This window comes from Rhea pennata, chromosome 33 (assembly GCF_028389875.1).
Source record: "Rhea pennata isolate bPtePen1 chromosome 33, bPtePen1.pri, whole genome shotgun sequence".
In the NCBI taxonomy this organism is placed as follows: Eukaryota; Metazoa; Chordata; class Aves; order Rheiformes; family Rheidae; genus Rhea; species Rhea pennata.
Window position 1 is genome coordinate 374790 of NC_084695.1, and position 22115 is coordinate 396904.

Here is a 22115-nt window from a genome sequence, read left to right on the forward strand (position 1 = left end):
GGCCCCTCATTAGCATAGCGCCTCCTGATTGGTCGAAACGGGACGAGCCTCGCTTAGCACCGCCCCTCCGTCCTTATTGGCTTATTGGGACCCCGCCCCTCTCCGAGGACACGCCCCCGGACCTACAGCGCCCCCGAGCGACCCCCCTGCCCTGCAGTGACCTCAGTAGCCCCTTGCCTTATAGCAGCCCCAGTGACCCCCCCTTGCCCTATGGCAACTGCACACCCAGCCCTTGCCCTATAGCATCCCCAAGCACCCCCTGCCCCACGGGCAACCCCGAGCCCGCCCCTGCCCTATAGCGACTCCAGCCCCACGGCAAACCTGAGCCCCCCCCCTTGCCCTATAGCTCGTGCCCCAGGGCACACGGGGCGCCCCACGCCGGATGCCGAGAGGAGACGGGGGCCGTTACATCCTTTATTGGGAGCGGAGCCCGGAGGCCGCCGTCTCCCCACGGGCGCCGGGGGAACCCGGCCCCACGGCCCGGAGCAGCAGGGCCACGGCGCACCACACGGGCCCCACACACGACAGCAGGCAATAAATAAAGGGGGAAGAGGGGAAAAGTCCCTCCCGCCACCCTGGCACGGATCTGCCTCTGCCGCTCCTCGAAACAGGAGCGGGGAAGGGGAGCGGAAACCCGGCCACGAGGGAGGCGGGCGGGGAGGCACCGTAGCAGCCCCAGGGAGGCTTCCCCGAGCCGTGGGGGAGAGGAAATGCAGCGGAGACACCAAACTGCGATAAAGTGACAAATTATTTTGCTAAAAGCCGCCTGCCCCGGCGCGGGAAGGAGCCAGGCAGGGGAAAGGCCGCCCCGCTTCCTGCAGGAAACAGGATCCAGGCACGGCCGTGAGGAAGGCGAGCGGCTCGCGGAGCCTGGACGGCACCGCCAGGCCCGGAAAGGGGCTGCAAAGCCGCCGCGCGCGGCTCCCACGCCGGCACCTCCACCCCGCAGGCGGGCGAGCGGCGCCGAAGCGAAGGGAGAGGAGGCAGTTCCAGTCGCGCAGCCTGGATTTGGTTTAAGGCCATAAATTCTCCCCGCCGCTCGCCGCTGCGGTCTCATTCACAGTGTCGGGCTTGGCGCCGAGCAGGGAAGGGGCGGCAGGGGGAAGGGGCCGCGTGGGACGGGCACGTCCCTCCTCCCCTCTCCCGGGGCGGCCATGGGAACAGGACGGGAGGCACCAGGGGAGCCGGCGCCGCGCTTCCAGCAGCACCAGGAGGCGAAAGCACAGCGGTCGCTCGCCAGGAGAAGTCCCCAGGGCAGGCCGGCGTCCGTCAGTCCTCCTTTCCGCGCAGTCTGATGGACCTCCGCTGCCCCAGGGGCTGCGGGCACATCCTCCTCCTCCTGGCAGCCCTCCGCGACGCAGTGAAGCCCGCCTGGCTCCGAGGACAGAGCGGCTCTTTCCGCAGGAGCCGGGTCCCCGTAACACCTCCTTTAACGTCCACTCCACAGCCGCAGTCCGGCGTTTCAGAGTCCCACAGGGGAGGCGTTTCTGCCCCAGCTGCTGCCTCTCCTTGCAGCCTTCACCATCCACAGCAGCAACCGGAATATTCTTTTCCTGCACCGAAATCCACCCAGCGACCGGAGAGCTAAAAAACCAGGCCAAAGCAACAGGTCTGGAGCTCAGGAGCAGCAGCTGAAGTCTTGTCCTCTGCAGCTCCTTCCGTGAAATTTATGGACGAGGAGAGGCCGATGGGGGACGCAGCTCTCCAGGCCCCAGCACAGGCAGGGAGAGCAGGCAGCGGCAGGCGATCGGGTCCCGGCGCTCCCCAGTTCATCCGTGCAGGTCATCCCCACCCCAGGGCTCGTGCATGCAGAGTCCCTCTGCTCTGGCACCCAGGCCCGGCTGCGCTCCTTCCTCCAGCGAGTTTCGCAGCATCCCACTCAGCAGACGCTGAAGACGGAGGGGGCCTGAGCCCTGTACTTCTCGTGGAAGGCCTTGAGGATGGGGACGAGGTTGTGGAAGGCCGGGCGGAAGGACGCTTCAGCTTCCCAGCAGTTTTTCATCAGGCGGTAGATCTAGAGAAAGAGAAAGATCAGAAGCAGGCCAGGCTCTGGCCAAAATAACAGAAGACATCACCGCCCTCTTGGCTTAACGGCCTCCTCCGCCAGCTGCAAAAATCACAGGCTCAGTGCAAGACAGGGCTATTATCCAGATAAACAAGACAATTACAGCAATTTAGTTTGAACCACAGCTCCACTTAAATCCATATTAAAGCCTTCTTTGCCTTTCACCGGGTCAGGATGCAGCCACGTGATCTTTAGAGACAAGCGGCAGCTCCATCCCTCACCCCAGGGAGGTCAAGTGGCCTTCTGGCTGAACATCCCAGGCAAACCCCACTGCGCAGGGGAGTCTCACGGACAGACTGAGGTGTTGCCAAAAGTCTCCCCAGCCGTGATGGGGAAAGGGGGATCCTCACCTCCCGGCCCCGAGGAAGCACAGCGGAGGCTCTACGCTGTATTCGGCCCCCCCTGCCTCACCTCTCCTCCCTCCTCCCCGCTGCTACATGGGGCCTTTCATTTTTCTGCCTCCCAGAACACATTTGTCACTTCGGTGCCTCACTGGAACGACCTCTTCCCTGAGCCGCCGACGCTCCAGCTGGCCGGGGCGCAGGGATGCTTCAAGGCCCGTTGGGTTGGGAGATGACCACACAGCAGGTGGCCAAGGGCAGCAGGCGGAGCCGAGCAGGGATTACCCACCTCGCAAGGACAGTCCTTCGGACTGGGCAGCCTCTTCCCTCTGTCCAGCAGCTCGATCAGCCTCAGGACCGTCATCTGCCCCTGAGTCGCCCCAATCATCTCAATGAATTTCTGCAAGAGAAGGGAGGGTCAGGCTCCGCCACTGGCTTCACAGCCCCCGACGCTCGCGGTGGTAGGGGGCCACTAGCCCCCAGCGGGACTCGGGGCTCACCACGGGAGGGCTCTGGCTGGAGTCACAGCGCGTGAGGAGCTCGTAGAGCGTCACCCCGAAGGACCAGACGTCGGACGCGTAGTAGAACTTGCACTCCTTGAGGCACTCCATGGCGTACCTGCGCAGGGACGGCCGGCACGGTCAAGACAGGGTAGTCACGAGAGAGCACCAGTACGCCAGAGCCTGGAGCATTCACTTGGTCCCCAGCACACGTCCCAGCCCCACATCGAGATCCGTCCCCCCCTCCGCTCACCCCAGACCTCACCACTCCACCCCACGTGGCTGCTGCCTCATGCTGGCAGCAGGGACGCGCTGGCTGTGCTCACCAGAAGACAGGGCTGTCTCCATCCTCGCAGACACGGTAGTACTCATGGCCTTCAGGGATGGCCTTGGCCAGGCCAAAGTCTCCGATCTTCACCACGTTCTCATTCTCCAGCAACACGTTCCGGGCAGCAAGGTCCCTGTGGATGTAGTGGAGGGAGTGCAGATAGGCCATGCCCTGCAAGGGAGGAAGACAAGGGTTAGACCCGTTCTGGGGAGAGCAAAGCAGAGATTCACATGGAGAACGCAGGAGTCCCAGCCCTCACTGCTCCTTCCCTCCAATGCTGCCCTGTTGTTCTTTCCTTTTCACAAGGCTTTCCTGACCCATCTTGACTCTCTGCCCTGCTCCACCACACTGTGCAAGGACTGCAGAAAAGGTTACGCCTTTACCTCACAGATCTGCTGGGCAAAGAGCAGGATATGGGCCAGGCTGACATTGTGTTTGGGCAAGTAGTCTCGCAGGCTGCCCAGCGGCACGTACTCCATGATCAGCTGCACAATCTTCTCCCCTGGCAGGAGAGCAGGAGGCAAACGATATGTGAGTGGTGGGGCTCTCACAGAGAGATGCAGGGGCATCCCAAACCCCAGCCTTCTCCCGCCAGAAGCAAACTCTGCGTTTTGAGCATCTCTCCAGCAGTATCCAGCGTCAGGGCAATGGGGATCGCCCCCAGCAGCAGACAAAGCAAGTTTAGGCTCTGCTGTTTGTGTTCAACCCGACAGCACAAAGCACCACCAGCCCTGCAAGAGCTCTCCCTGCAGGGAGAGGGGTGTTGATGGCACACTCCGAAACATGCCCCTCTGGGACAGCAAATTCACAGGTCCTTGAGTGGGGCGCAGCCGGCTGAGAAGAGCCGCACGGGATGGCGTGTGCTCAGCGCCACGGCCGCTGCACTGTGAATCCAGCAAAGCAGCCACATGCCCCTGGCAGCAGAGGGACGGCCTTACCCTGCTCGCTGCAGCAGCCCTTGTACTTGACGATGTTCTCGTGGTAGAGCGTCTTGAGGATCTCGATCTCCCTCTTCCAGCTGGTCAGAAGCTGCTGGCTGCAGCCAGACTTGAGAGACTTCACAGCCACCATTTCCCCAGTTCCGTCGTTAGTGGGGTCGTAACAATACAGGCTCACCTTGCCAAAATGACCCTGGGAGAAAGCAGACACAGCCTTTGGGACCCTACCAAAGGCAGGGCTGCTCTCCAGCCCAGTCTCCCCATGCCAGAAGCAACCTCTCCATGCTTGCTAGGGGCAAACAGACTTCTCAGACAGGGGGAAAGTCCTCAGAGAAAACAGCTTGAAAATAAGGACTTTGTTAGCCCCTAGTCGAGATGCAGATTTTGGGGGAATCAGTGTAGAAAGAGCCCATTTCATCCAGGAGCAACAGGAGCAGATCAATCACGCAGCAGTGCAAGGCACTGCAGGCTGAAAATCCTGCACTGTCATGCTATGAGAACATCCTCCCCACAAGCTCTGAGCTCCTCTGCCCTTCCCATCCTATCCAAAAGGACTAAATTGCCCCTGGTGTCTTTATCAGCTCGCTCCTTTGGGGTTTATCATGCCTCAAGTCAAACTGGCTCTCACAGGGCAGCAGTGGCCACTTACCTCCCCCAGCTCTCGGATCTTTTTCAGGTAGCGTTTCTGAAAGACTGTGGGGTCTGACACTGGGAAGTCAGGGTTCACGGAGGTGATGTCTACAAGGTCTGCAAATCAAGGAGATCAAGAGAACAGCTGAAGTGGCCCTGCAGCACAGACACTCTGCACATGTGCGCTCCCACCCTGCAGCTGAGGAGCAGCAGTGATTGGGTCTCCTTGACCTAGCTCTGCTCTGACCAAAAGAACATCAGCGCAAGGCACCCCCGAGAACAAAAAACAGAGAGGATGAAAGGGATGATGTAAACAAGCATGTGGGCAGAGAGCTAGCTCCATCTGAACCATCAGACTCCAGGAAGGAGAAGTCAAGTAACAGCAGAGACAGGAGGGTTGCCACCTGCATTACTGCTTCTCATCTCAGGGTAGCCTGTCTTTTTCAGCAGGGAAAAAGACTACAGAGAAACTCCTCTGGGAAGGAGAAGGCTCCCAACACCCAAACCAGCTGCCTGGGGCAAAGCTGGGCCGGCTGCGAAGGGCAGGACAGGGCCTTACTGTGCGGCTGGAGCTGGGTGAGGTCCCGGAGAATGGTCCGGAAGGAGGGCCGCTCGCCAGGAGCGTAGTTCAGGCACTGACAGATGAGGGTGGCCAGCTCCTTGCAGGAGGGCTCGGGCAGGCGATGCCTCTTCTCATAGAAGCGCTCTTTCTGAGAGAGGAAAGAAAGGCAGGTCTCAAACACCCTCCAGCTGCTGAACAAGGCCCTGAGACCAAATGAAAGCAACTCATCCATGGGCTACAGCCCTGTGCCTACTCCAGATCTGCTCCTGTCATTAAATGGACAGTGGTCAGCTTGTCCCAGAATTGAGGGTTCAGGCAACAGCTCACAGAGGAAGGAGAGAAGACACTGGTTACCTCTGAAGGAGTGCGCTCCTTGAGCGGGACATCCGCGTCGAAGCAGATCTCCAGCAGCGTGGTGCCAAAGCTCCACTTGTCAGCCGCAGTGCTGAGGTTTCCCACGTCCTGGACGCACTCTGGAGCGATCCATGGGATCCGGTCCACGCGCTCTTTGGGAGAGAGAAGGCGCAGTGAGGTGCTGCAGACAGGATAACACTGGAACAGGGCACGACCCCATAAACATGGGGAAAAGCCCCCTGTAGGACTGCAGCCCATGGGAAGAGGCAGTGGGAAGCTGCAGCACAGCCATCTCTGACGGCAGCTTTCAGGAGAAGAGCAACAGGCCAAGACCAGCCACCGTTACAGAGTTTGCATGCTTACTTTTGGAGGCACATCCCAAACCTCCTCCACACCAAAGTATGCCAGATATTGCGAAACTAAAGCTTGAAAGGAAGGCAGAGGATCCATGCCAAAAGAGCTCAGGCATAACCCACGCTATTCATTAGCTACCCAGGCTGCAGGAGGTGAAAAAGCACCTGGACTTCTAGCTCAGAAGTTGCAGGAGCTGGACACAAGCCCAGGCCCAGCCCTGCTCAATTCAAGGAAATCCCTGTGAGCACTATGAGACGAGAGCATACCTTCTCGAGAGAGCACGGTAAAACTGACTCCAGGATCGCTGAGTTTCACAAAGGGCAGTGACCCGTCTTCTAAGCCCTTTCTGGCCAACAGGATGTTCTTCGCACACACGTTGCCATGCACCAGGTTTTTGTCCTCCTGTGAAAAACAAGATGTGAAGAGCACTGTTCCTCAGAGAGACCCCACAGATCCCACAGACTCCTTGAACCATGTCCGGTCTATGGGCTGCACAAGAAAATAAAAATTCAGGACTCTTGACTCTAGTTACCCAAGTTTTGGATCTATGGGTCACTTTCATGTCTCACTGTCCCCTTGCACAAAGGGAACCCAGGAGGAAAAAAGGAGCATGAGGATTACCCAGTGTTGGGATGGCATGTCTTCACAAGCAGCTACCAAGTACCAAGTGCTGCTGGCCAGAAGCCCAGTGCACAGTGAGGGCAGTGTTCTGACTCGTGGCTCTTCCCAGCCTGCACGGCCCCATCCGAAGCTGCAGAGCAGCATCAACATTCAGGGTTTGAAGTTCACACACCCTACCCAGAAAGGGTCAACTCAGCTCCAGAAAAGAGCGAGCGAGGACTAGGTCTTGTGAGGTGCAGGCAGTTATGCTAAAAATGCTGACCTCTGCTTGGAGAGCAGAAAAAGGTCGTGACAGATCCTCGCTGCCATCCAGACCCAGGGCCACAGCTGGGGACATTGTATGGGGCATTACAGTGGATGGGAGCAAAAGAGAAGGTGCTTGGAGGTGGCCTCCAGGTGCACAGGAACCATCTTATTCCCAGAAAATGCCCCACTCCCAGACCCAGCCCATTACCAGGTAGCTCAGGGCACTGGCCAGTTGTTTGGCCACGGTGATTTTCCAGCCCACAGTCACTCGGCCTTTCTCCTTCCGCAGCAACACATCCAGAGGACCATGTTCCACAAACTCTTCCACCATGATATCTGGGAACACAGAGGAGGGGAGGTTCTCAAGCAGCAGCCCAGGAGCCTGGCCCCTTGGCACTGCACAGGAGGACACCAAGAGCATTGCCCACGGGCTAGGAGTTGGCAGCAGCCGGCACAGCCACGAGCTCAGCGGCAAGGAAAAGGTATCACAGAGGTGGCAGCACAAGGCAAGGGGCCAGGCCAGCTGCTGCAACAGGTGGGGGCAGCTGCAGCAGTCAGGAAGAAGGGGACGAGTGCCCAGTACTCACTCTCGGAGCCTCGCACGCAGACTCCGTGCACGAAAGCCAGGTGGACGTGCGACACTTGGCTCATCAGGCTGGCGGTCTCAAAAAATGCCTGCGGAGAGAGGAGTGGGGATGTCACAACGGCAGCTTGTCTCTGCATGGCCAAGGACCTCCTGCGAGCTGCCCAAAGCACAGAGAGCAGCTCGGGGCCATTTTAGCCTCCATTCCACCTCCTTTCCCCCTGCCTGGCCCAGGGCCTATGCTCACCAAGGCAATGTCTCTGTGGCTGGGGTCCAGGACTTTGAGGACCACGTGCATCTCCCGGCTGTTGTTGTTCTGCTCAGTGGAGAAGTACTCAGCCTCATCATCAGCCCCAGCGGTCCCGCAGACGTTCAGCACCCCGTCGTAGATGTTAGTGCGGGTGCCCTGCCCCAGGTGGGCTCGCTGCAGGCACACAAGGAAGAGCACAGATGTCACACATGGCACTATCTCAGGGAGGGTATTTTCAGCCTTGCACTCTCAGGCCAACTCTCCCTTCTTCCCTCTGTCAACTCTGTGGCACCTTTGCACACTGGTGAAGTTAGCAGGGAAGAAACTGTCTCCTGCCATGTCCTGACAGTGCTACCTCCTCCCCTTGGAGAAGGAAGGAATCAATCCTTGAACTAAACAAAAGTGCCAAACCAAAGCCAGTAACTGCTCTAGGCATCTTCCCTCCTTGCACCAGCGGTGGCAGGGGCTTGGTAGCATCCCCTGATCACGATAGCAAGTTTCTCCAGCCAACATATTTACACTCAGTACCCCTTAAGCCCTGCTGCCAGGGAAGGCAGAGCACACAACCTGGGTGATCTCGTTCTTGCGGATCTGGTGGAAGCTGAGCTGGGTCAGGCTGAGAATCTGCTTTGTGCTATCCTTCACCTTCCGTGTGATTAGCAGGTCTGAAATCTCTGCAAGGGAGAACAGATCTATGCTAGAACCCAGAAACTGCCAGACGCCCTTGTTCCCCCAGCTTGACAGAGGGAAAAAGAGCCCTTCTTCTACCTCCTGGTTTGGGTGGACAACACCTCTTCACAGTGAAGCTCTCATCGCCAGACTTGAGTGTGCAGCCCTTGAGTACATCCAAGAGCTCCCGCAAGGTGGAGAACTCCCGGTCCCACCCCTCCAGCACAAAGGAGCTGCCTTTCTTCTGGATGCGGAACTGCCGGTACTTGAGGGCACCCTGCACCCCAGAGCCCTAGGAAAGACAGAGCAAGGTCAGAACAGGCATCGCTGCTGCGGCAACGGAAACCACAACACCGATCTGGCTAGCGCTGGAGGCAGTGCTCTGGCCCAGAGGACAACTCGAGCAGAAGGGCAGTCCTTTGCAGCTACCTTCTGATCACCCAGAGGGCCGGCAGCTCAGACCGGCCGCAGGCCAGCTCACTCCTAAGGAGACTAACACCTGCTGGAGCTCGCTGCCCCCAGGCATGCTGCTCTGCCCTGCCTCTTTACTGGCACGCAGCCACACTCGGCAGCTGGAGCCTTTCCGCCTGCCCTGGAGGTGATCTGTTGCTGCTTGTGTAAGGCAAGCAAGACTGAGGAGATGTAACAGCAAACAGAGCACAACACAGAGGGGTGTTGCCCTGCCACCCCACTCCTCCTGCATGGGAGGACACTGCTGGCATATGTGGGCTACCGAGGTCAGATACAACGTAACCCATAAACAGCAAAATTTTCAGCTTACAGTCTTCCCCCTAGGGGAACTCCTTCCAGGTGAGGCCTGGGCCAGGTGTCAGAGACGGAGCCCGAAGGACCGCTGACGGGCTTGTGCCCAGTGTGTCACGGCACACCCAGACTCCCATCTCACCTGCTGGTAGCTCCTTTTCACCACAGACAGGATCATCCTGTTGAAGTCAACAACGCTCCAGCGGATGATGTACAGACCCTCCTCGTGCTCCTCTCGCCGCAGCTTGGCAAAGACAAACTCCTCCCTGGAAGCAGGAGGAGGGGAACAGCTCCAGACAAGCCCCAAAGCCATAGCACATCCCCCTTGACACTGGTGCACCCTCTACCTCCCACCCAGGAGCAGCCACTTACTGCATGGGCCCATGGATGCCATTCAGGATGCTCATCACGAGCCGTGGTGGTGCCACTTCGTGACACAAGTAGTGGCTGGAGTCAGCTGTGAGCCGGAAGTAGCCATCCACGAGCGACACCAAGGACAGTGCGCTTTCACATGACGGCAGAACCAGCTCCTGAAGGGAGGGAGGGAATCAGTCCCCACATGAGAAATCACCAAGCTAGGGTGTAAGCACCCCCAAAATCCACTGATTGCTCTGCCCTTTGCCAGCCTGAGGGGGAGAACGCTCAAGCCCACTGAGCAACAAGTGATCGGAGGACGTGCCTTGCAGGGCTCAGCTCGGGTGCTGCAACAGCAGGGCCTCCTTGGCCAGCAAGGAAAGCAAGCACATCACAGCAGAACTCGACTTGTTGGCATTAACCTTAGGAAAGACCACTTTTGCTCCCGTCACTCCTTCCCGTCGCGAAAGCGCAGTACATTACGCTGGTCAGTGGGCAGCTCAGTCAGAAAAGGGCTCACTCACCAAGCACTTGTTGTCCTGCCGGTTGATGCTGACTCTGCAGTCCTTGATCACGATGTGAGTGATCTCCCGAAAGTCGCAGAACTGTACCCACTTTGGCTCGCTCCGTTCCGCAGGCTGATTCAGCACCTTGGACTCCACTTCTTTGTTTCTGGCCTTCCTCCCAAAATAGCCACGATGGGAGAAGTTCTCAACGCTCTGCAGAGCCAGAGACGCACAGCATCAGTCCCAACCCTTCCTACAGCTGGGAAACAGCATGAATACACACTAGCCCATGGCAGCTGCTGGCTAACCTGGGATGAGCTGAGGAAAAAAAACCCTCAAGATTCCCTGAGCCTTGTCCAGCAATCCATCTACCTGTACACCCACTCAAGGTGGTAAAGCTCAGGAACACAAGTTAATGAAAAGAAGTCAGTGTGGGACTTTGAGACCTTCCAAAGATTTAGATGTAAATTGCTCTTCCCACACCAACCTACCTCAGCAGGCACAGGCCGCCACTGGATACCATTTGTGCCAGTGACAAGGACTTCATGGGTAGCAGGCCGGTCCTTGGGGAGCAGCACGTGCCCATGCTCCGGCTGTGAATGTCCTCCATTGATGTACAACTGCACCTTCTCCCCCTCAGAGGAGGTCTCCAAGGAGAGTACGGAGAAAAGCTCACTCCCAAAGCAGGGTGCCAGGTGCTCCAAGGTAGCCAGGTACTTGTACATGATGTCCTGCTCTGTCAGCTTTCCAGTGCTGACCGTGTGCCGCTGGAAGCGCTGCACAAACTTCTTGAACACATTCTTCATGCGGAACTTGGTCAGGTAGTTGTTCTGCTGGATCTGGCGGTAGAAGGAACGTGGAATGCAGTCCTTGAAACTGTGGAAGGGAGGAGCAACTGGTTAGGAAAAGTCTCAGACACCCGTAGCGGAGTTGCACAGCCAGGGTCTTCAGCAGAATGGCCACAGCCAATCTCTGCATCACCTAAAACGGCCCAAAACACCTCCTCATTGCTCATGCTCCAGCTTCACAAAGAGGACAGAGAGGAACAAGGGCAAAAGACCTGGGCAGACAGCGAGTCAGACCGCAGAGGTGCAGGCAGGTTTACAAGGCAAGTCAAGCTGCGCCAAATTAGAAGTGCCCCAGCCACCATCTCACACACACAGCTCCGATGCCAAACTCCCCCCCGAGATGAAAGCGGAACGGGCTGTACGCTCCCAGATGCACGTTCCACCCATGGCTTTGCACACTAGCCATGTTAGCAGTCCCAAATGCTGACTGCGCCTTCTAACATCTACTCGTCCTCCGTGGTCAGGCCATTCCCTCCACCACACAACTGGCTGAAAAGAGGAAGCATTAGGACACAAACCCATTCAGGCTGCCATCTCCTCACTCCTTGGAGTAGCCGCACTGTCTCTTGCTGCTCTCTTGCAGCAGCCTGCTAGCAGAGCAGAAGAAACCCTTCAGACAACCACAGAGTAGAAAGCCCCCTGCCCAAGACTTCAAAGCCAGGCAGTCACCTGTATTTTCTGGCCACTTCCTCGAGAGAGATGCCTTTTTTGATGGCAATGTGAGAGAGATGAAGCACAGCCATGCCTAAGCTTTCGTTCTTGAACCTTTGGATCTCCTGTTCAGTCTGGAGGTCTTTCAAAGATGCAACATCATTGATGAATTCAAATTTCCCCTATCAAAGAGAGGGAGTTAAACAAAAGGGAAAAAATCCTGTACAGACTTCAGGTGCTTTTCCCTGCTCCCCCAGGGTGCAATGGAAACCCCCCATTTCAGCTCCCAGCCTCCTAGGGAGGCCTCAAGCAGGACAAAAGCTTTGAGGCTCCTGGTAACCTTACAGCTGTGTTTGTCCTTTAAACAAAGCACTCACAGTAGGGCAAACAGATCCTGAAGAAAGGGCTGATCACAGTCTGGCCCTCGAGCTGGATCACCCTGAGGCTCCCTCCCAAGCCGAGACAGTTGCTGTCTGAGATCCCAGATTTTCCCATCTCCAGGGGTGACCAGCCTCCAACCAACCCAGCAGCCCACGCCCGGTTGCTACCTGCTCAAACAGATACTCGAAGGACGACTTGTCTAGCAAGGCTCCCCCTTGCAACTTCTCGTCAGGGGAGTCGCTCTGCCGGGGCACGTTGCGATAAACCGCCGGCTCCTTGTCGTTCATCCCGTGCCAGTTCCGAAAGTAGTACCTGCAGAGGAGGGAAGCAGAGAAGGCCACACTCTCTCATGCTGCCAGATGCAGGAGGGCTGTTGCCTGCCCCAGCTCTTGCTCACAGGCACACAATCATCTCTCTTTTAAGCCATTCTCCAGTTTTTCCATGGCCCGACTCAGAGTTTACAAATGGCTGTAGTTAGTTGTGCTGCCAAGTGCACCCAAGAGCCCAGTAGGTGCTGATCAGCAGAACCAGAATGCTAATTTACTCTTGCTACAATTGACCCAGACCTACAAGCACCCCTACAGCAGCAGTGCTCCCTATGAAGCTGTTCAGAGGCCACCTGCAAGCAGTTTAGCAGCTCAAACTCGGTTTGTTCCACGCTGCGCTTTCTTTCTGCTGAACCCCAGCAGCTTGTACCACTGCAGGGCACCTCTTGGAGAAACATTTGTAAGGACGCTTTAGGTGAGGGCTGTCCCTCAGAATGCCATACACCCATATCCAATAAGTGTCAGCGTGAAAAGAGTTCTCTGGCCAGAGCATGTTTTCACTCCTGTTGTTTGCATGCTCCCCTCAACCCTGAAAGCCACATCTCCGTCTGCGGTAACGCGCACGAGGCTATTTCAGTGCTTGTACACAGAACACTTCCTGCGGCTGCCTGCAGGCTGCTACTCCAGCTGAGTTTGGGCACACAAACGATGCAGCAACAGCAAGCAGTGCATGGGAAGGAGGTAAATGCAGCTTTAGAGAGACAAACACAAGCTATTCTTTTTCCCTCCAGGCTGACAGCACGTTACAAAATCAGAGAGTAACAGGAGGGAAAAATCCTTCTCTAACTCTTAAAGAAAAAGAATGCCTGACTTCATGAGGAATGAGCAGGCTGCATCAAAACAGTGAGCCCTCAAAATCAGAGTCAAAAGGACTTTCTGGCCCAGAAAGTCAGAGCCCAGAGCACTATGCCTTATCTGCAGCCAGAGCGCTGCAGACCATGAGTCTCCACTCCTTCAGGGCAGAAAGAGCGGCCAACAGAGATCAGGGTGCTAGCCAGCAGGGTTCACAGACAAGGCTTTTCCACGCTCTCTCCGAATATGGGCAGGTTCGTGGTACAGAAGGCTGTCACAGCAGCCAGCTGCCACTCCAGCGTTCCTCAGACAGCGCTCAGGCGCCACAGTAATGCACATGACCGGCTCCAGAAGAGGTGCTTTGGGCATGGCAGACTCGCAGCAGGCCAGCACAGAACCCCAGAGACCGTTCTCTGATGCATCAGTTGTGTTCCTAGAGAGCACGATGGATGTCCCTCGTGCAATGAGTAGCTGCAGAGAGGCCTCTGCTCAGCATTCTGCTTTCTAGCAGGAGCCCTTCAGTCCCCCAGGAGGAAGATGGTATTGCAAGTTGTATAACACCAGACAGGCACAGGCTAATGTATCCCCAGGCCACGTTTTCTGCTTTTCCCTAGCTGCCTTTTACTTTTACCTGTGCTATGACTCATACACCATGAAAAAAATGAGCCTGAAAGAGTTCTGCTAATATGAGGGCCAGTGGCAACATTTTAGGAGAAAATACTGCTCCATCCAGCAGCAAGACTGGTGTCCTCCTCATTCCCGTGGAACCTGAGCATCTTGCAAAGATGCAAGAAGCCTGCTGGTTAGAGTCATACACCAGCCTTCCCCTACCCTGAAACCCAGACTGCAGCACTGCTCCCTCACCCCACACAGGGCTTGGCCTGTTCTCCCCTCAGGTGTTTGCTGGTGCTCCCAAAACACTTTGGAGGCAATGCCCTGTGCAGGGACTGAGCTGAGAGTGGGGAGCACTGACTGGAATAAAAGTGAGGTCAAAAGACAGAGGAGTATTGGAAACAGGGAAAGGAAACTTTGCATAGCTCACCTCTCGCTCAGCACGACAGGCATGAACTCCAAATGTTTCCAGTTCCTCATTTAATCCTTCAGATATTCTGATTTAGATGAGCCCTGCTGAGTTCCTCACTTCCCAAAGGTCAGTTCCCTGATCCCATGCCAACCTTAGCACACACTTCTAGGCAAATCTTTCACCTGTCTATGCTACAGGTAACCCAGGAACAGAAAAGCAAGCCATGTATTTCCAGTGCAGCCCTATTAAACTACTGGGTGCACTGTTCTGCAACAAAAGGAGTTTGGCTGCTTAATATGACTTATCTCTGCTAAGGAGGTCAGCAAAAAGCAGCAGAGGAATGAGCAGAGGCAACTACCCTCACCTCATGCGGAAGAGCAGGTTCAGGTTGGTGTCTTTGCTGATTTTGAATATGTGGTTGGGTGGGAACCAGATTCTGCTCTGGGTGTCATAGAGCGCAAAGAGGCTGTAGCACAGCGGTGTGATGCCTGTAAAGAAAAGAGGATTCCTGTGAGGTGCCAAGGAAGTAGGTTTTCACATGCAGTCCAGCTCACAAAAATTCATAGCTGATGAGGGAAAAAATAAAAAAGGTCTTTTCACCACTTTTCTCCTAGTCACCAGATTTTGCTGGCAGCACAACCCTGTCCATGCTCCCAACAGCAGGGATAGTAACCCACACCCTGCGTTCAGAGAGTGAGACTTCCTTCTCCTCATTAGCTTCCGAACACTGCTTTGTTGCTCACAAATGTCAGAGGCAGGATAGTCTTTAAAAGTGCTGTTTAAAGAGAGACATGTATCTGCTCTCCTTCCGGCGGCTCGGGTAAAGCCAGCTGGCCAGAGAAGTCTCAGCACTTTTTATTCCAAATAAACCAACGCAATGAGTTGCTTATACTGCAGCAGGGGGAGGGGAAGGAGAGTCAAGTAAAACCCATGGGAAATAAAAACTGAGACTAGTTTGCCAATTAAACTTTAAAAAAGAGCTAAAGCCTTTTCCAGCGCATCTGAGATTAAAAAGGACATCAGGTGCCCCTAATTCAAGCCAACACGACTGTAAAGTATCCCTCTCAGACCTAGAGTTAGGGCAGAACAAAAGCACAGGTGCCCTACCTCCCTCCTCCCCCAGGATTTTTGCAGCTTGCCAGAAGTTATGGAGAGGGAGGCAGAGTGCTCATTAAATGAGGATGCTGATGAGTCAGAGGTGAAGTCATTGCTCTTCAACTAGTCATGCTCCAATAACTCACAGACCCATTGGCCTGAGCCTCAGGGGAAGAGACATCCTACCCCACTTCTCAGGAACTCCAGAGCAAACAGGGAGGCTGATGTCTAGATTTTGATGGAAGAACTGTTAACAGCCAGTTGCCAAGAAGTTGCTTTCTAAAAGCAGAATAAAATCTCAGATTCATTGGAAAAATAGTGGTCTAGATGGTTTCAGAGATTGAAAGGACAGCAGAAATTTCTCAGTTCTGGGGCAAAACCCGAGGTTTTCTCTGAGTAGGGGCTGGTTCTAGGAGAGGCCGCTTGGGTATGGATGTTCATCTCTGTAGTCTCACAGCAGAGGACCTGACTGATTTGGGAACCCACTTCCATCCCTACGGAGCAGGCCTGCTTTCTGGGCCCAGGCGGGCAGCGCTAATGAAACCCGCGTAGCGCTGCCCGCTCAGCGGACAGTGCTCCAGGCCCGGCAGACTCACCAATCTTCCGCGCGATATCGATGCAGATTTCTTCCGCGCTCAGCGCACCCTGCACGTAGGTCTGGCACCGCTCCTGCTCCTCCTCGCGGCTCCAGTGCAGGCACACCTTCAGGCCGCTGCCCGACGAGAAGCAGCAGCCCTCCATGTCCGACTTGCTGTGCTTCACGGCACAGTGGCACAGAGACATGTTGATGGCCCTCGAAGATCCCCCAGCTGGAAAGCAAGAGAAGCAGAGAGAAAAATAACTAGTACTACGAGGGCAAGCAGCACCCCACTGCAACCTCTCCCCAGCTGCAGGACAGGGCACCCTCCACCTCGCTACTAGGCAGGTTCCCCACTGCAACTGCAGGGCTCTGCTCGGCGGAGGCACACAGGGCTACGAACCTCGCTGTCAGATGAAGCATAACTTGGTCCCGGTCTTCAAATGCTCTGCAGGGCAGTGCACACCGCGCGACCCAGGTCGGGCAGAGGCGGGAGGCGTTGTGTCACCTGCACAGGGAAGCGATTTGTCTGAGAGGCGGCGCGATCAGAGGCAGGGGAAGATGAATCCCCTTCGTGTGGAGCTCCGGCTGCCAGATTCCTCTGCGCCGACGCCGGCCCTGCAGCGGCGGACGGGTCCGGGAGCCTGGCTCCAGCTCCTCCTTGCTCCCCCACACCGCAAACACCACTCCTACCCCATTAGCTCAACCCACAGCCCCTTGCTCTGCCCTCGGTGCTGCTCCCTCAGGGACCCAGCTGCAGTGCAAGCTGTAGAACCGAGGGCAAAATTTGGAGCTTATTCCTCATCAAACACGCAGCCAAGTGTCTTTTTCTTTGCTGACTAAAGACACAGAGACCTCAATACACAGCTCTCTGCTTCCTCTGACAGCGATAAGCACCCTAGTCAGCAGGGAATTCCCAAAGAGGGTAGCCAGACCTCTGTTACACTCTCCCTCTCTGCTCAGCGCTCACAGCAAGCTCACAAGCTCCTACCTACTGCACAGCCAGCCAGAGGGTTTATCTTTTAAACAGACACAGAGCAGAAGAGAGTTCTGCAGAGACAGAAATCCTGCAGACTCTGCATCCCCCGAGAGTGTGGCCAGCTCGCACAGCAGCTCTGCAGCATCCTATCGACACCGACCGCTGCAGGTTCACAGCCTTATCTCCTGGTGAGCGGGCAGAGGAGGTGGGATCAGCCTGCGAAGCTTCACACATCTCCTGTGACACAGGGGAAACAAAGTGCAACCATGGAACAGGCTGCAGTTTTGAGGGCTTAGCGCTCCAACACTTCTACTGCTGCCCGCTGCCGTGCCAAGAGTCCAAACTGCTTTTTAAGCCCACTCGCCTGCGGAACCGCAGCTGAGCCGGGACGCCCAGGAGCTGCGCTCACAACCACACGTCTTTGTGGGGCACTCTGTAACCAGCGCTGCTGGAGGCAGAAGCAAATAACTCTGCTGAGCAAACCCCAACACTGGCAATGGAAGAAAGCTTTGTGCCTTCCAAAGCATTAAGCCTATCCATCCCCATTTTGCAGCCTAGCTCCCTGTTTCTCCGTTGTCAGCTGCAAAAGGATTCCTCCCACCCTATACATGCTGGAGAAATCATGCAGACCAAATAAGCAGGCCTAGCTCATCTCATCTGGGTGTCCACATTCCCAGCAGGAAGCTCTCGAGCTTTCCCGATTGCCTCAGTCCGGGTAGACAGTGAAAGTAAATACCTGACTCTGCCCTGGGCAGCACGCAGTCTGGGCGGTGTTTACTCTGGCTTGGGCAAGGAAGAAGAGAAGTACCAAGAGGAGCAATTTTCTAGGAATTCCTCACACATACGCAACTGTAGCCAGGGGAACCTGCTGAAGGAAGGGGGTCCTGCCCGTGCCTTGCCCAGCTGCTGAGGGAAAGTGCCTCTCCAGATCCTCTCAAAGCAAAGCATGTGACAGAATTACTTCAACTTCCGGCCACAGGCACAGAAAGATCCCGAAGCCAATCCTTGGCAAACTTCCCCCATCCCTCCTCATGAGGCGAACAGAATCCGAAACAGGCGGCGGTTCCTCCTCTCCAGCGCCCCGCTTCCTCATTTCTAGAAACCGAGCAGCCGAAGGGCTGGCTTCCCCACCTCGGCTCGGCCTCGGGATCGCAGCTGGACAAGCAGGCAGCGCTTCTCGGTCGCAGCGCGCTCCCGCGCCACGAGCGCCCTGCGCTCTGGAGCAAGCTAGCAGGAGCCACGGGCACTCAGCTCCTCCAGACCAAAGTTCCAAAGTCACAGCAAGCCTTAAAAGTTTGGGTTTGGGGGGTTTTTTGTTTTGCATCCGAGCTTGCCGTCGGCAGCAGCAAAGGGAGCAGTCTGCTGAAACTGGTTCTAGTGAGCAGGCTCTTGGAGGGTTTTCTCCAGCATTTGAGTTGCCACGTCGGCAGCTGACACAGATAAAGGGCTCAGAAGATTTTGGGGCCCAGGGCACGAGTGCTGTGTGCTACACGCGAAGGCAGACAACACTTCCAAAGCTGTTTGAACCTCCCCAAGCAAAAGGCTGACCCCCCCCCATGCCCTCCTGCTACGGAGAAGCCTGGAGGGACCCTGGTGCAGCAGGAGATCCAACCTTGCCTGTGCAAGATCAGCTGCCTTTCGCAATGGGGCGAGCGCTGATGCTGCAGGGCACGAGCCGTCCTGCTTTCACCCCAGGCTTGGCTGCACGAAGGCTCCAGCCTCCGCAGCTGCGGTTTCTCTCACCCGTGCAAACCCTGGGAATTTCAGGCTCCAAGCACAGGCCCGGGAGTAGAGGCAAGCCTGTTACCAGCCGTATTTTGCAACCTCAGCACAGCTGTGCTATTGAAAGATGTGGTTTGCAGAGATTTAGCCCATCTGCACTGGAGATCTGCAGCCATTCAGCTCCACCAAGGCCCTCAGCTCAGGGTCAACGGCACAAGGCAAGCATGAACTCAAAGTTCACATGGCAGATGAGGAAGGGAAGGGCAAGGGCTGGATACAAACTACGCAGCCACTTGCTCTGCTCCGACCAGGAGTTTCCTTGTACTTCAGAGCATCTTCTCTAAATCCGTATCCCACTGGCATCTGGAAACCACACAGAATCAATTTTCAAACAGACTATATTAAACCAGTGCAAGCCAGAGTGACTTATTTCCGTTTATGAGGAGCCTGTTTTAACATAAGTAACTTCTAACAACTGAAAGCAAGCTGGGTTTGATCCCAAGCAGTGTCTCTCTTGCTGTTTCCATCACCTGAAATGGATTTTAAGCAGCTTCAGGTTCAATTAGAGGCATTTCTCTACACACAGACACACTCCAAGCCCTCAAGCCTCTGGTTGCGTCTCTGTTCTAGGAACATTTGCCACAGGACTGTCTGCCGCAGCACCATGGAGGAAATACAAAAAGGGCCTCAGCAGATGCCAAAGGGTTTTTACTCTGCTCTCAAAACACAACACCCATCCACCCTGCAGCAAATGGACTCATTTTGAACCTTCATCCCAAGCGAGAGCCAAATCAGCTCCCCGGGGGCTGTTGCCCTCTCATTTCTGCCTGGCACAGGTTTCACTTTGCAGTCAGCTGTTGACTCATAGTTTCACAGATCATAAGGCCAGTGGGGACCATTTAATCTGCGGTCACCTAGCGTGACCTCAACCTACCATGGAAGCTGTCAGCCCCAAGAACAACAGTCCCCAAGCCACAGCCCGTGGCAACACCTTTTCGAAGGGACCTTCCACCCTAAGCCGTGGCCACAGGAAATCAAGAGAGTTCAGCCGAGGCCGGCAGCAAGAACAAAACGCAGCACCGGCCCTAGTTTGCTCCCTGCTCAGTGTTTCTAACCAAAGGCTGGAAGCTGCAACGTTTGTTTTCCACGCGTTCCTGGCGCCGCGACGCAGAGAGCGGCCGGGACCCCAGCCCCGACCCCTCCGAGGGGGCTGACGGACCCCCGCGAGGCCACGGCGGTCTTTGGCCGCGCAGCTGCCCGCAGCTCGGAGCGGCTGCTCGGCAGCGCAGACGCCGAGCCAAAGTCCAGCGCTCCCGCGCGCCGCCTGGCAGAGGGAAGAGGGGCGCTCGCCGGGACGCCGCGGAGCGCCCGCGGCGGCGACGCTGCCCCCCGGCCGGCCCGCGACACCCCACGGCCCGAGCCGGGCCCCCTCCGCTGCTCTGGGGCCACCCGGACCAGCCCTCCTCCGCCCCACAAGTCTGTGCCCCGACCTTGCACACCCGGGAGCAACCCACCCTTCACCCCACAGGCCTGAAGCTCTACCGAGAGCCACCCCACACCCCCCGCCCTGCACAGCCTCTCACCCCACAGCCAACCACCTCCAGGCCCCCTTTACCCCTCAGCCCCCAGGCCCCACATACCCTTACTCCCCCAGCCCACACTTCACAGCCCCACCAGCCTACAGTGTCCTTGCCCCGTGTATTCTGACGCACAAAGAAACCCTACAGCCCTCTACCCCCACATACCTGACCCCCCCATACCTTATAGCCCCCAAACCCACACATCCTTGACTTCCACGTGCACCCCACAGACCCCATATCCTGACCTCTTCCAGCCCACACCTCACAGCCCACCACCCCACAGCCCCCAACCCACAAATCCTGATCCCTCTGAGCCTTATAGCCCCCTACTGCCCCCTAGCCCCCACATATCCTAACCCACAAACCCCGCCGCTCTCCAGCTGCACGTATCCTGACTGCCCCAGACCCTGCAGCCCCTACAGCCCCTTTACTCTCATATCCTGACCCTCACACCCACCCCGCAGCCATCTAGCCCCACATACCATGACCCCCTCAAACTTTACAGCCCCCTACACCCACATATCCTGATACCCTCATACCTTATAGCCCCCCACAGCCCTCTAGCCCCACATCCCTGACCCACACGCACCCCACAGCCCCTGCCACACATACTCTGACCCACACGCACCCCGCAGCCCCTCAGTCCCACATCCCTGACCCACACGCACCCCGCAGCCCCCTAGCCCCACGTACCGTGACCTCCCCCCACACCTGGCCCCTAGCCCCACAGATCCTGCCCCCCAGAGCGGGGCGGCCCGGCCCCACCGACACGTACCGGGCCCCGCGCCCCCGCCGGCCGGGCCGCTGCTCGGGCTCCCTCCGCCCCGCAGAGACGCCGCCTCCCATTGGGCCCGAGAGACGCGCGCGGCCATTGGCCCGCCGCCGCCCCGCGGCCACGCCCCCAGCCCTTCACCCCCCCCCCCGTGGGCGGGGGCGCGGCGCGGCGCCCCGCCCAGGGAAGGGCAAGCGGCGGCGCCCATTGGCTGCGGGGCGGGGAGGGGCGGGGCCACAGCTGGAGGGCGGGGCACAGCTGGGCGCGCTGTTAAAGCCACAGCCGAGCGCGGACACGAGCCGCAGGCGGGGGCACGGCCAGGCGGCGCTGCTTACCGACACCAGGGGCACAGCTGGACAGGGCAGTGAGCAACAGCTGGCTGCAGCCCTCAGACCACAGCTGGCGCAGGGGCGCTGCCGGGCGGCACAGCTGTATGGGCATTAAGCTGCAGCTGGAGCTCCGGCAGAGGAGCACAGCTGCAAAACCGCCTCCCCGCGGCAGCAGCGGGTACCGGGGTGCTGGGAAGCCCCCTTCCGCGGGGGCCCCCCACGGAGCTACATCCTTCTCCCCCCTAACGCAGGCTCCCGCCAGCACCAGGACCCAGAGGACCCAGGTGGGACCTCCCAGCCAGGCCAAACACAGCTTGAAGCGCAGCCCCAGAAGAACGACCCCAGAGGGAGAGGTGCCCACAGAGCAAGTTTAACCTCTGCCACTGAGTGATGCTTTAACTAAATTTAAATTTAATTAAAGAGGTCACTGCAGGGAAGTGACCTCTCTTCCCCCTCCACTTCCCCTTCAGCTACTTCTGCAGCTTGCTCTGGTCCCAGCCTTTGCTTCCTAGGGAGTGACCTCTTTCCCCATGACTGCAGCAGCTCCAGCCCAGATGAAACAGAGCAGGAGGAGCAGTTGCAAGATCCAAGCTCTTAGCCTAGAAAAATCCAGCGTTGGGGGACCTGGAACTGCCCTTGGGAGGGAGGCAGTCCCCAGCCTATGTCCCCACAGCCCCCTCCCTGCCTGTCCACCGCTCCCTCCAGCCAGGCCCTGTGCACACAGCTGGCCTGGCTCTGATTTGTCACTGCCACCTACCGACAAGAGCATCCTCCAGGCCGAGGAAGGACCACGGTCCCTGGTCACCTCGGTCCCTGCCTGCCTTCTGTGCTGCCAGAGCCGGGGAACGGGCCTGGCACAGGGTATGGAAACAGCATGAGAAACTGGACAAGTTGTGAGGAGAAACTGAAAGCTCCAATAAGCTCCCAGCCCCTCCCTTCTCCTTTTTGAGTCCGTTCAAAAGTCTCAGCAAACATT

At 57.2% G+C, this 22115-nt stretch overlaps 1 protein-coding gene across 1 annotated transcript; it reads right to left on the reverse strand.

Moving 5' to 3' along the window:
* Positions 1 to 730: 730 nt before the first annotated feature.
* Positions 731 to 20858, reverse strand: TYK2 (tyrosine kinase 2). The gene is made up of 25 exons (XM_062598392.1): positions 20814 to 20858; positions 16161 to 16265; positions 15777 to 15989; positions 14450 to 14573; positions 12111 to 12255; positions 11581 to 11744; positions 10555 to 10939; positions 10082 to 10276; positions 9576 to 9733; positions 9346 to 9469; positions 8541 to 8733; positions 8340 to 8446; positions 7770 to 7946; positions 7527 to 7614; positions 7148 to 7275; positions 6339 to 6474; positions 5719 to 5870; positions 5362 to 5512; positions 4822 to 4919; positions 4173 to 4365; positions 3618 to 3736; positions 3233 to 3405; positions 2907 to 3024; positions 2696 to 2806; positions 731 to 2014 (listed from the first exon to the last, which is right to left on the reverse strand). Exons 3-25 carry the CDS (start codon positions 15961 to 15963, stop codon positions 1880 to 1882), a joined length of 3561 nt encoding a protein of 1186 aa, XP_062454376.1. The 5' UTR covers positions 15964 to 15989; positions 16161 to 16265; positions 20814 to 20858; the 3' UTR covers positions 731 to 1879.
* Between the last annotated feature and the right edge of the window lie 1257 nt (positions 20859 to 22115).

Bases quoted from the DNA above. Each gene is read 5' to 3' on its own strand.
- TYK2 (XM_062598392.1), bottom strand. From the start codon at position 15,963: ATGTCTCTGTGCCACTGTGCCGTGAAGCACAGCAAGTCGGACATGGAG. The intron at 9,734-10,081 runs GTGAGTGAGCCC...CCCTCCCTTCAG, and splicing joins GGCAGGACAACAAGTGCTTG to GAGCTGGTTCTGCCGTCATG. The intron at 2,015-2,695 runs GTGGGTAATCCC...CTCTTTCTCTAG, and splicing joins CGAAGGACTGTCCTTGCGAG to ATCTACCGCCTGATGAAAAA.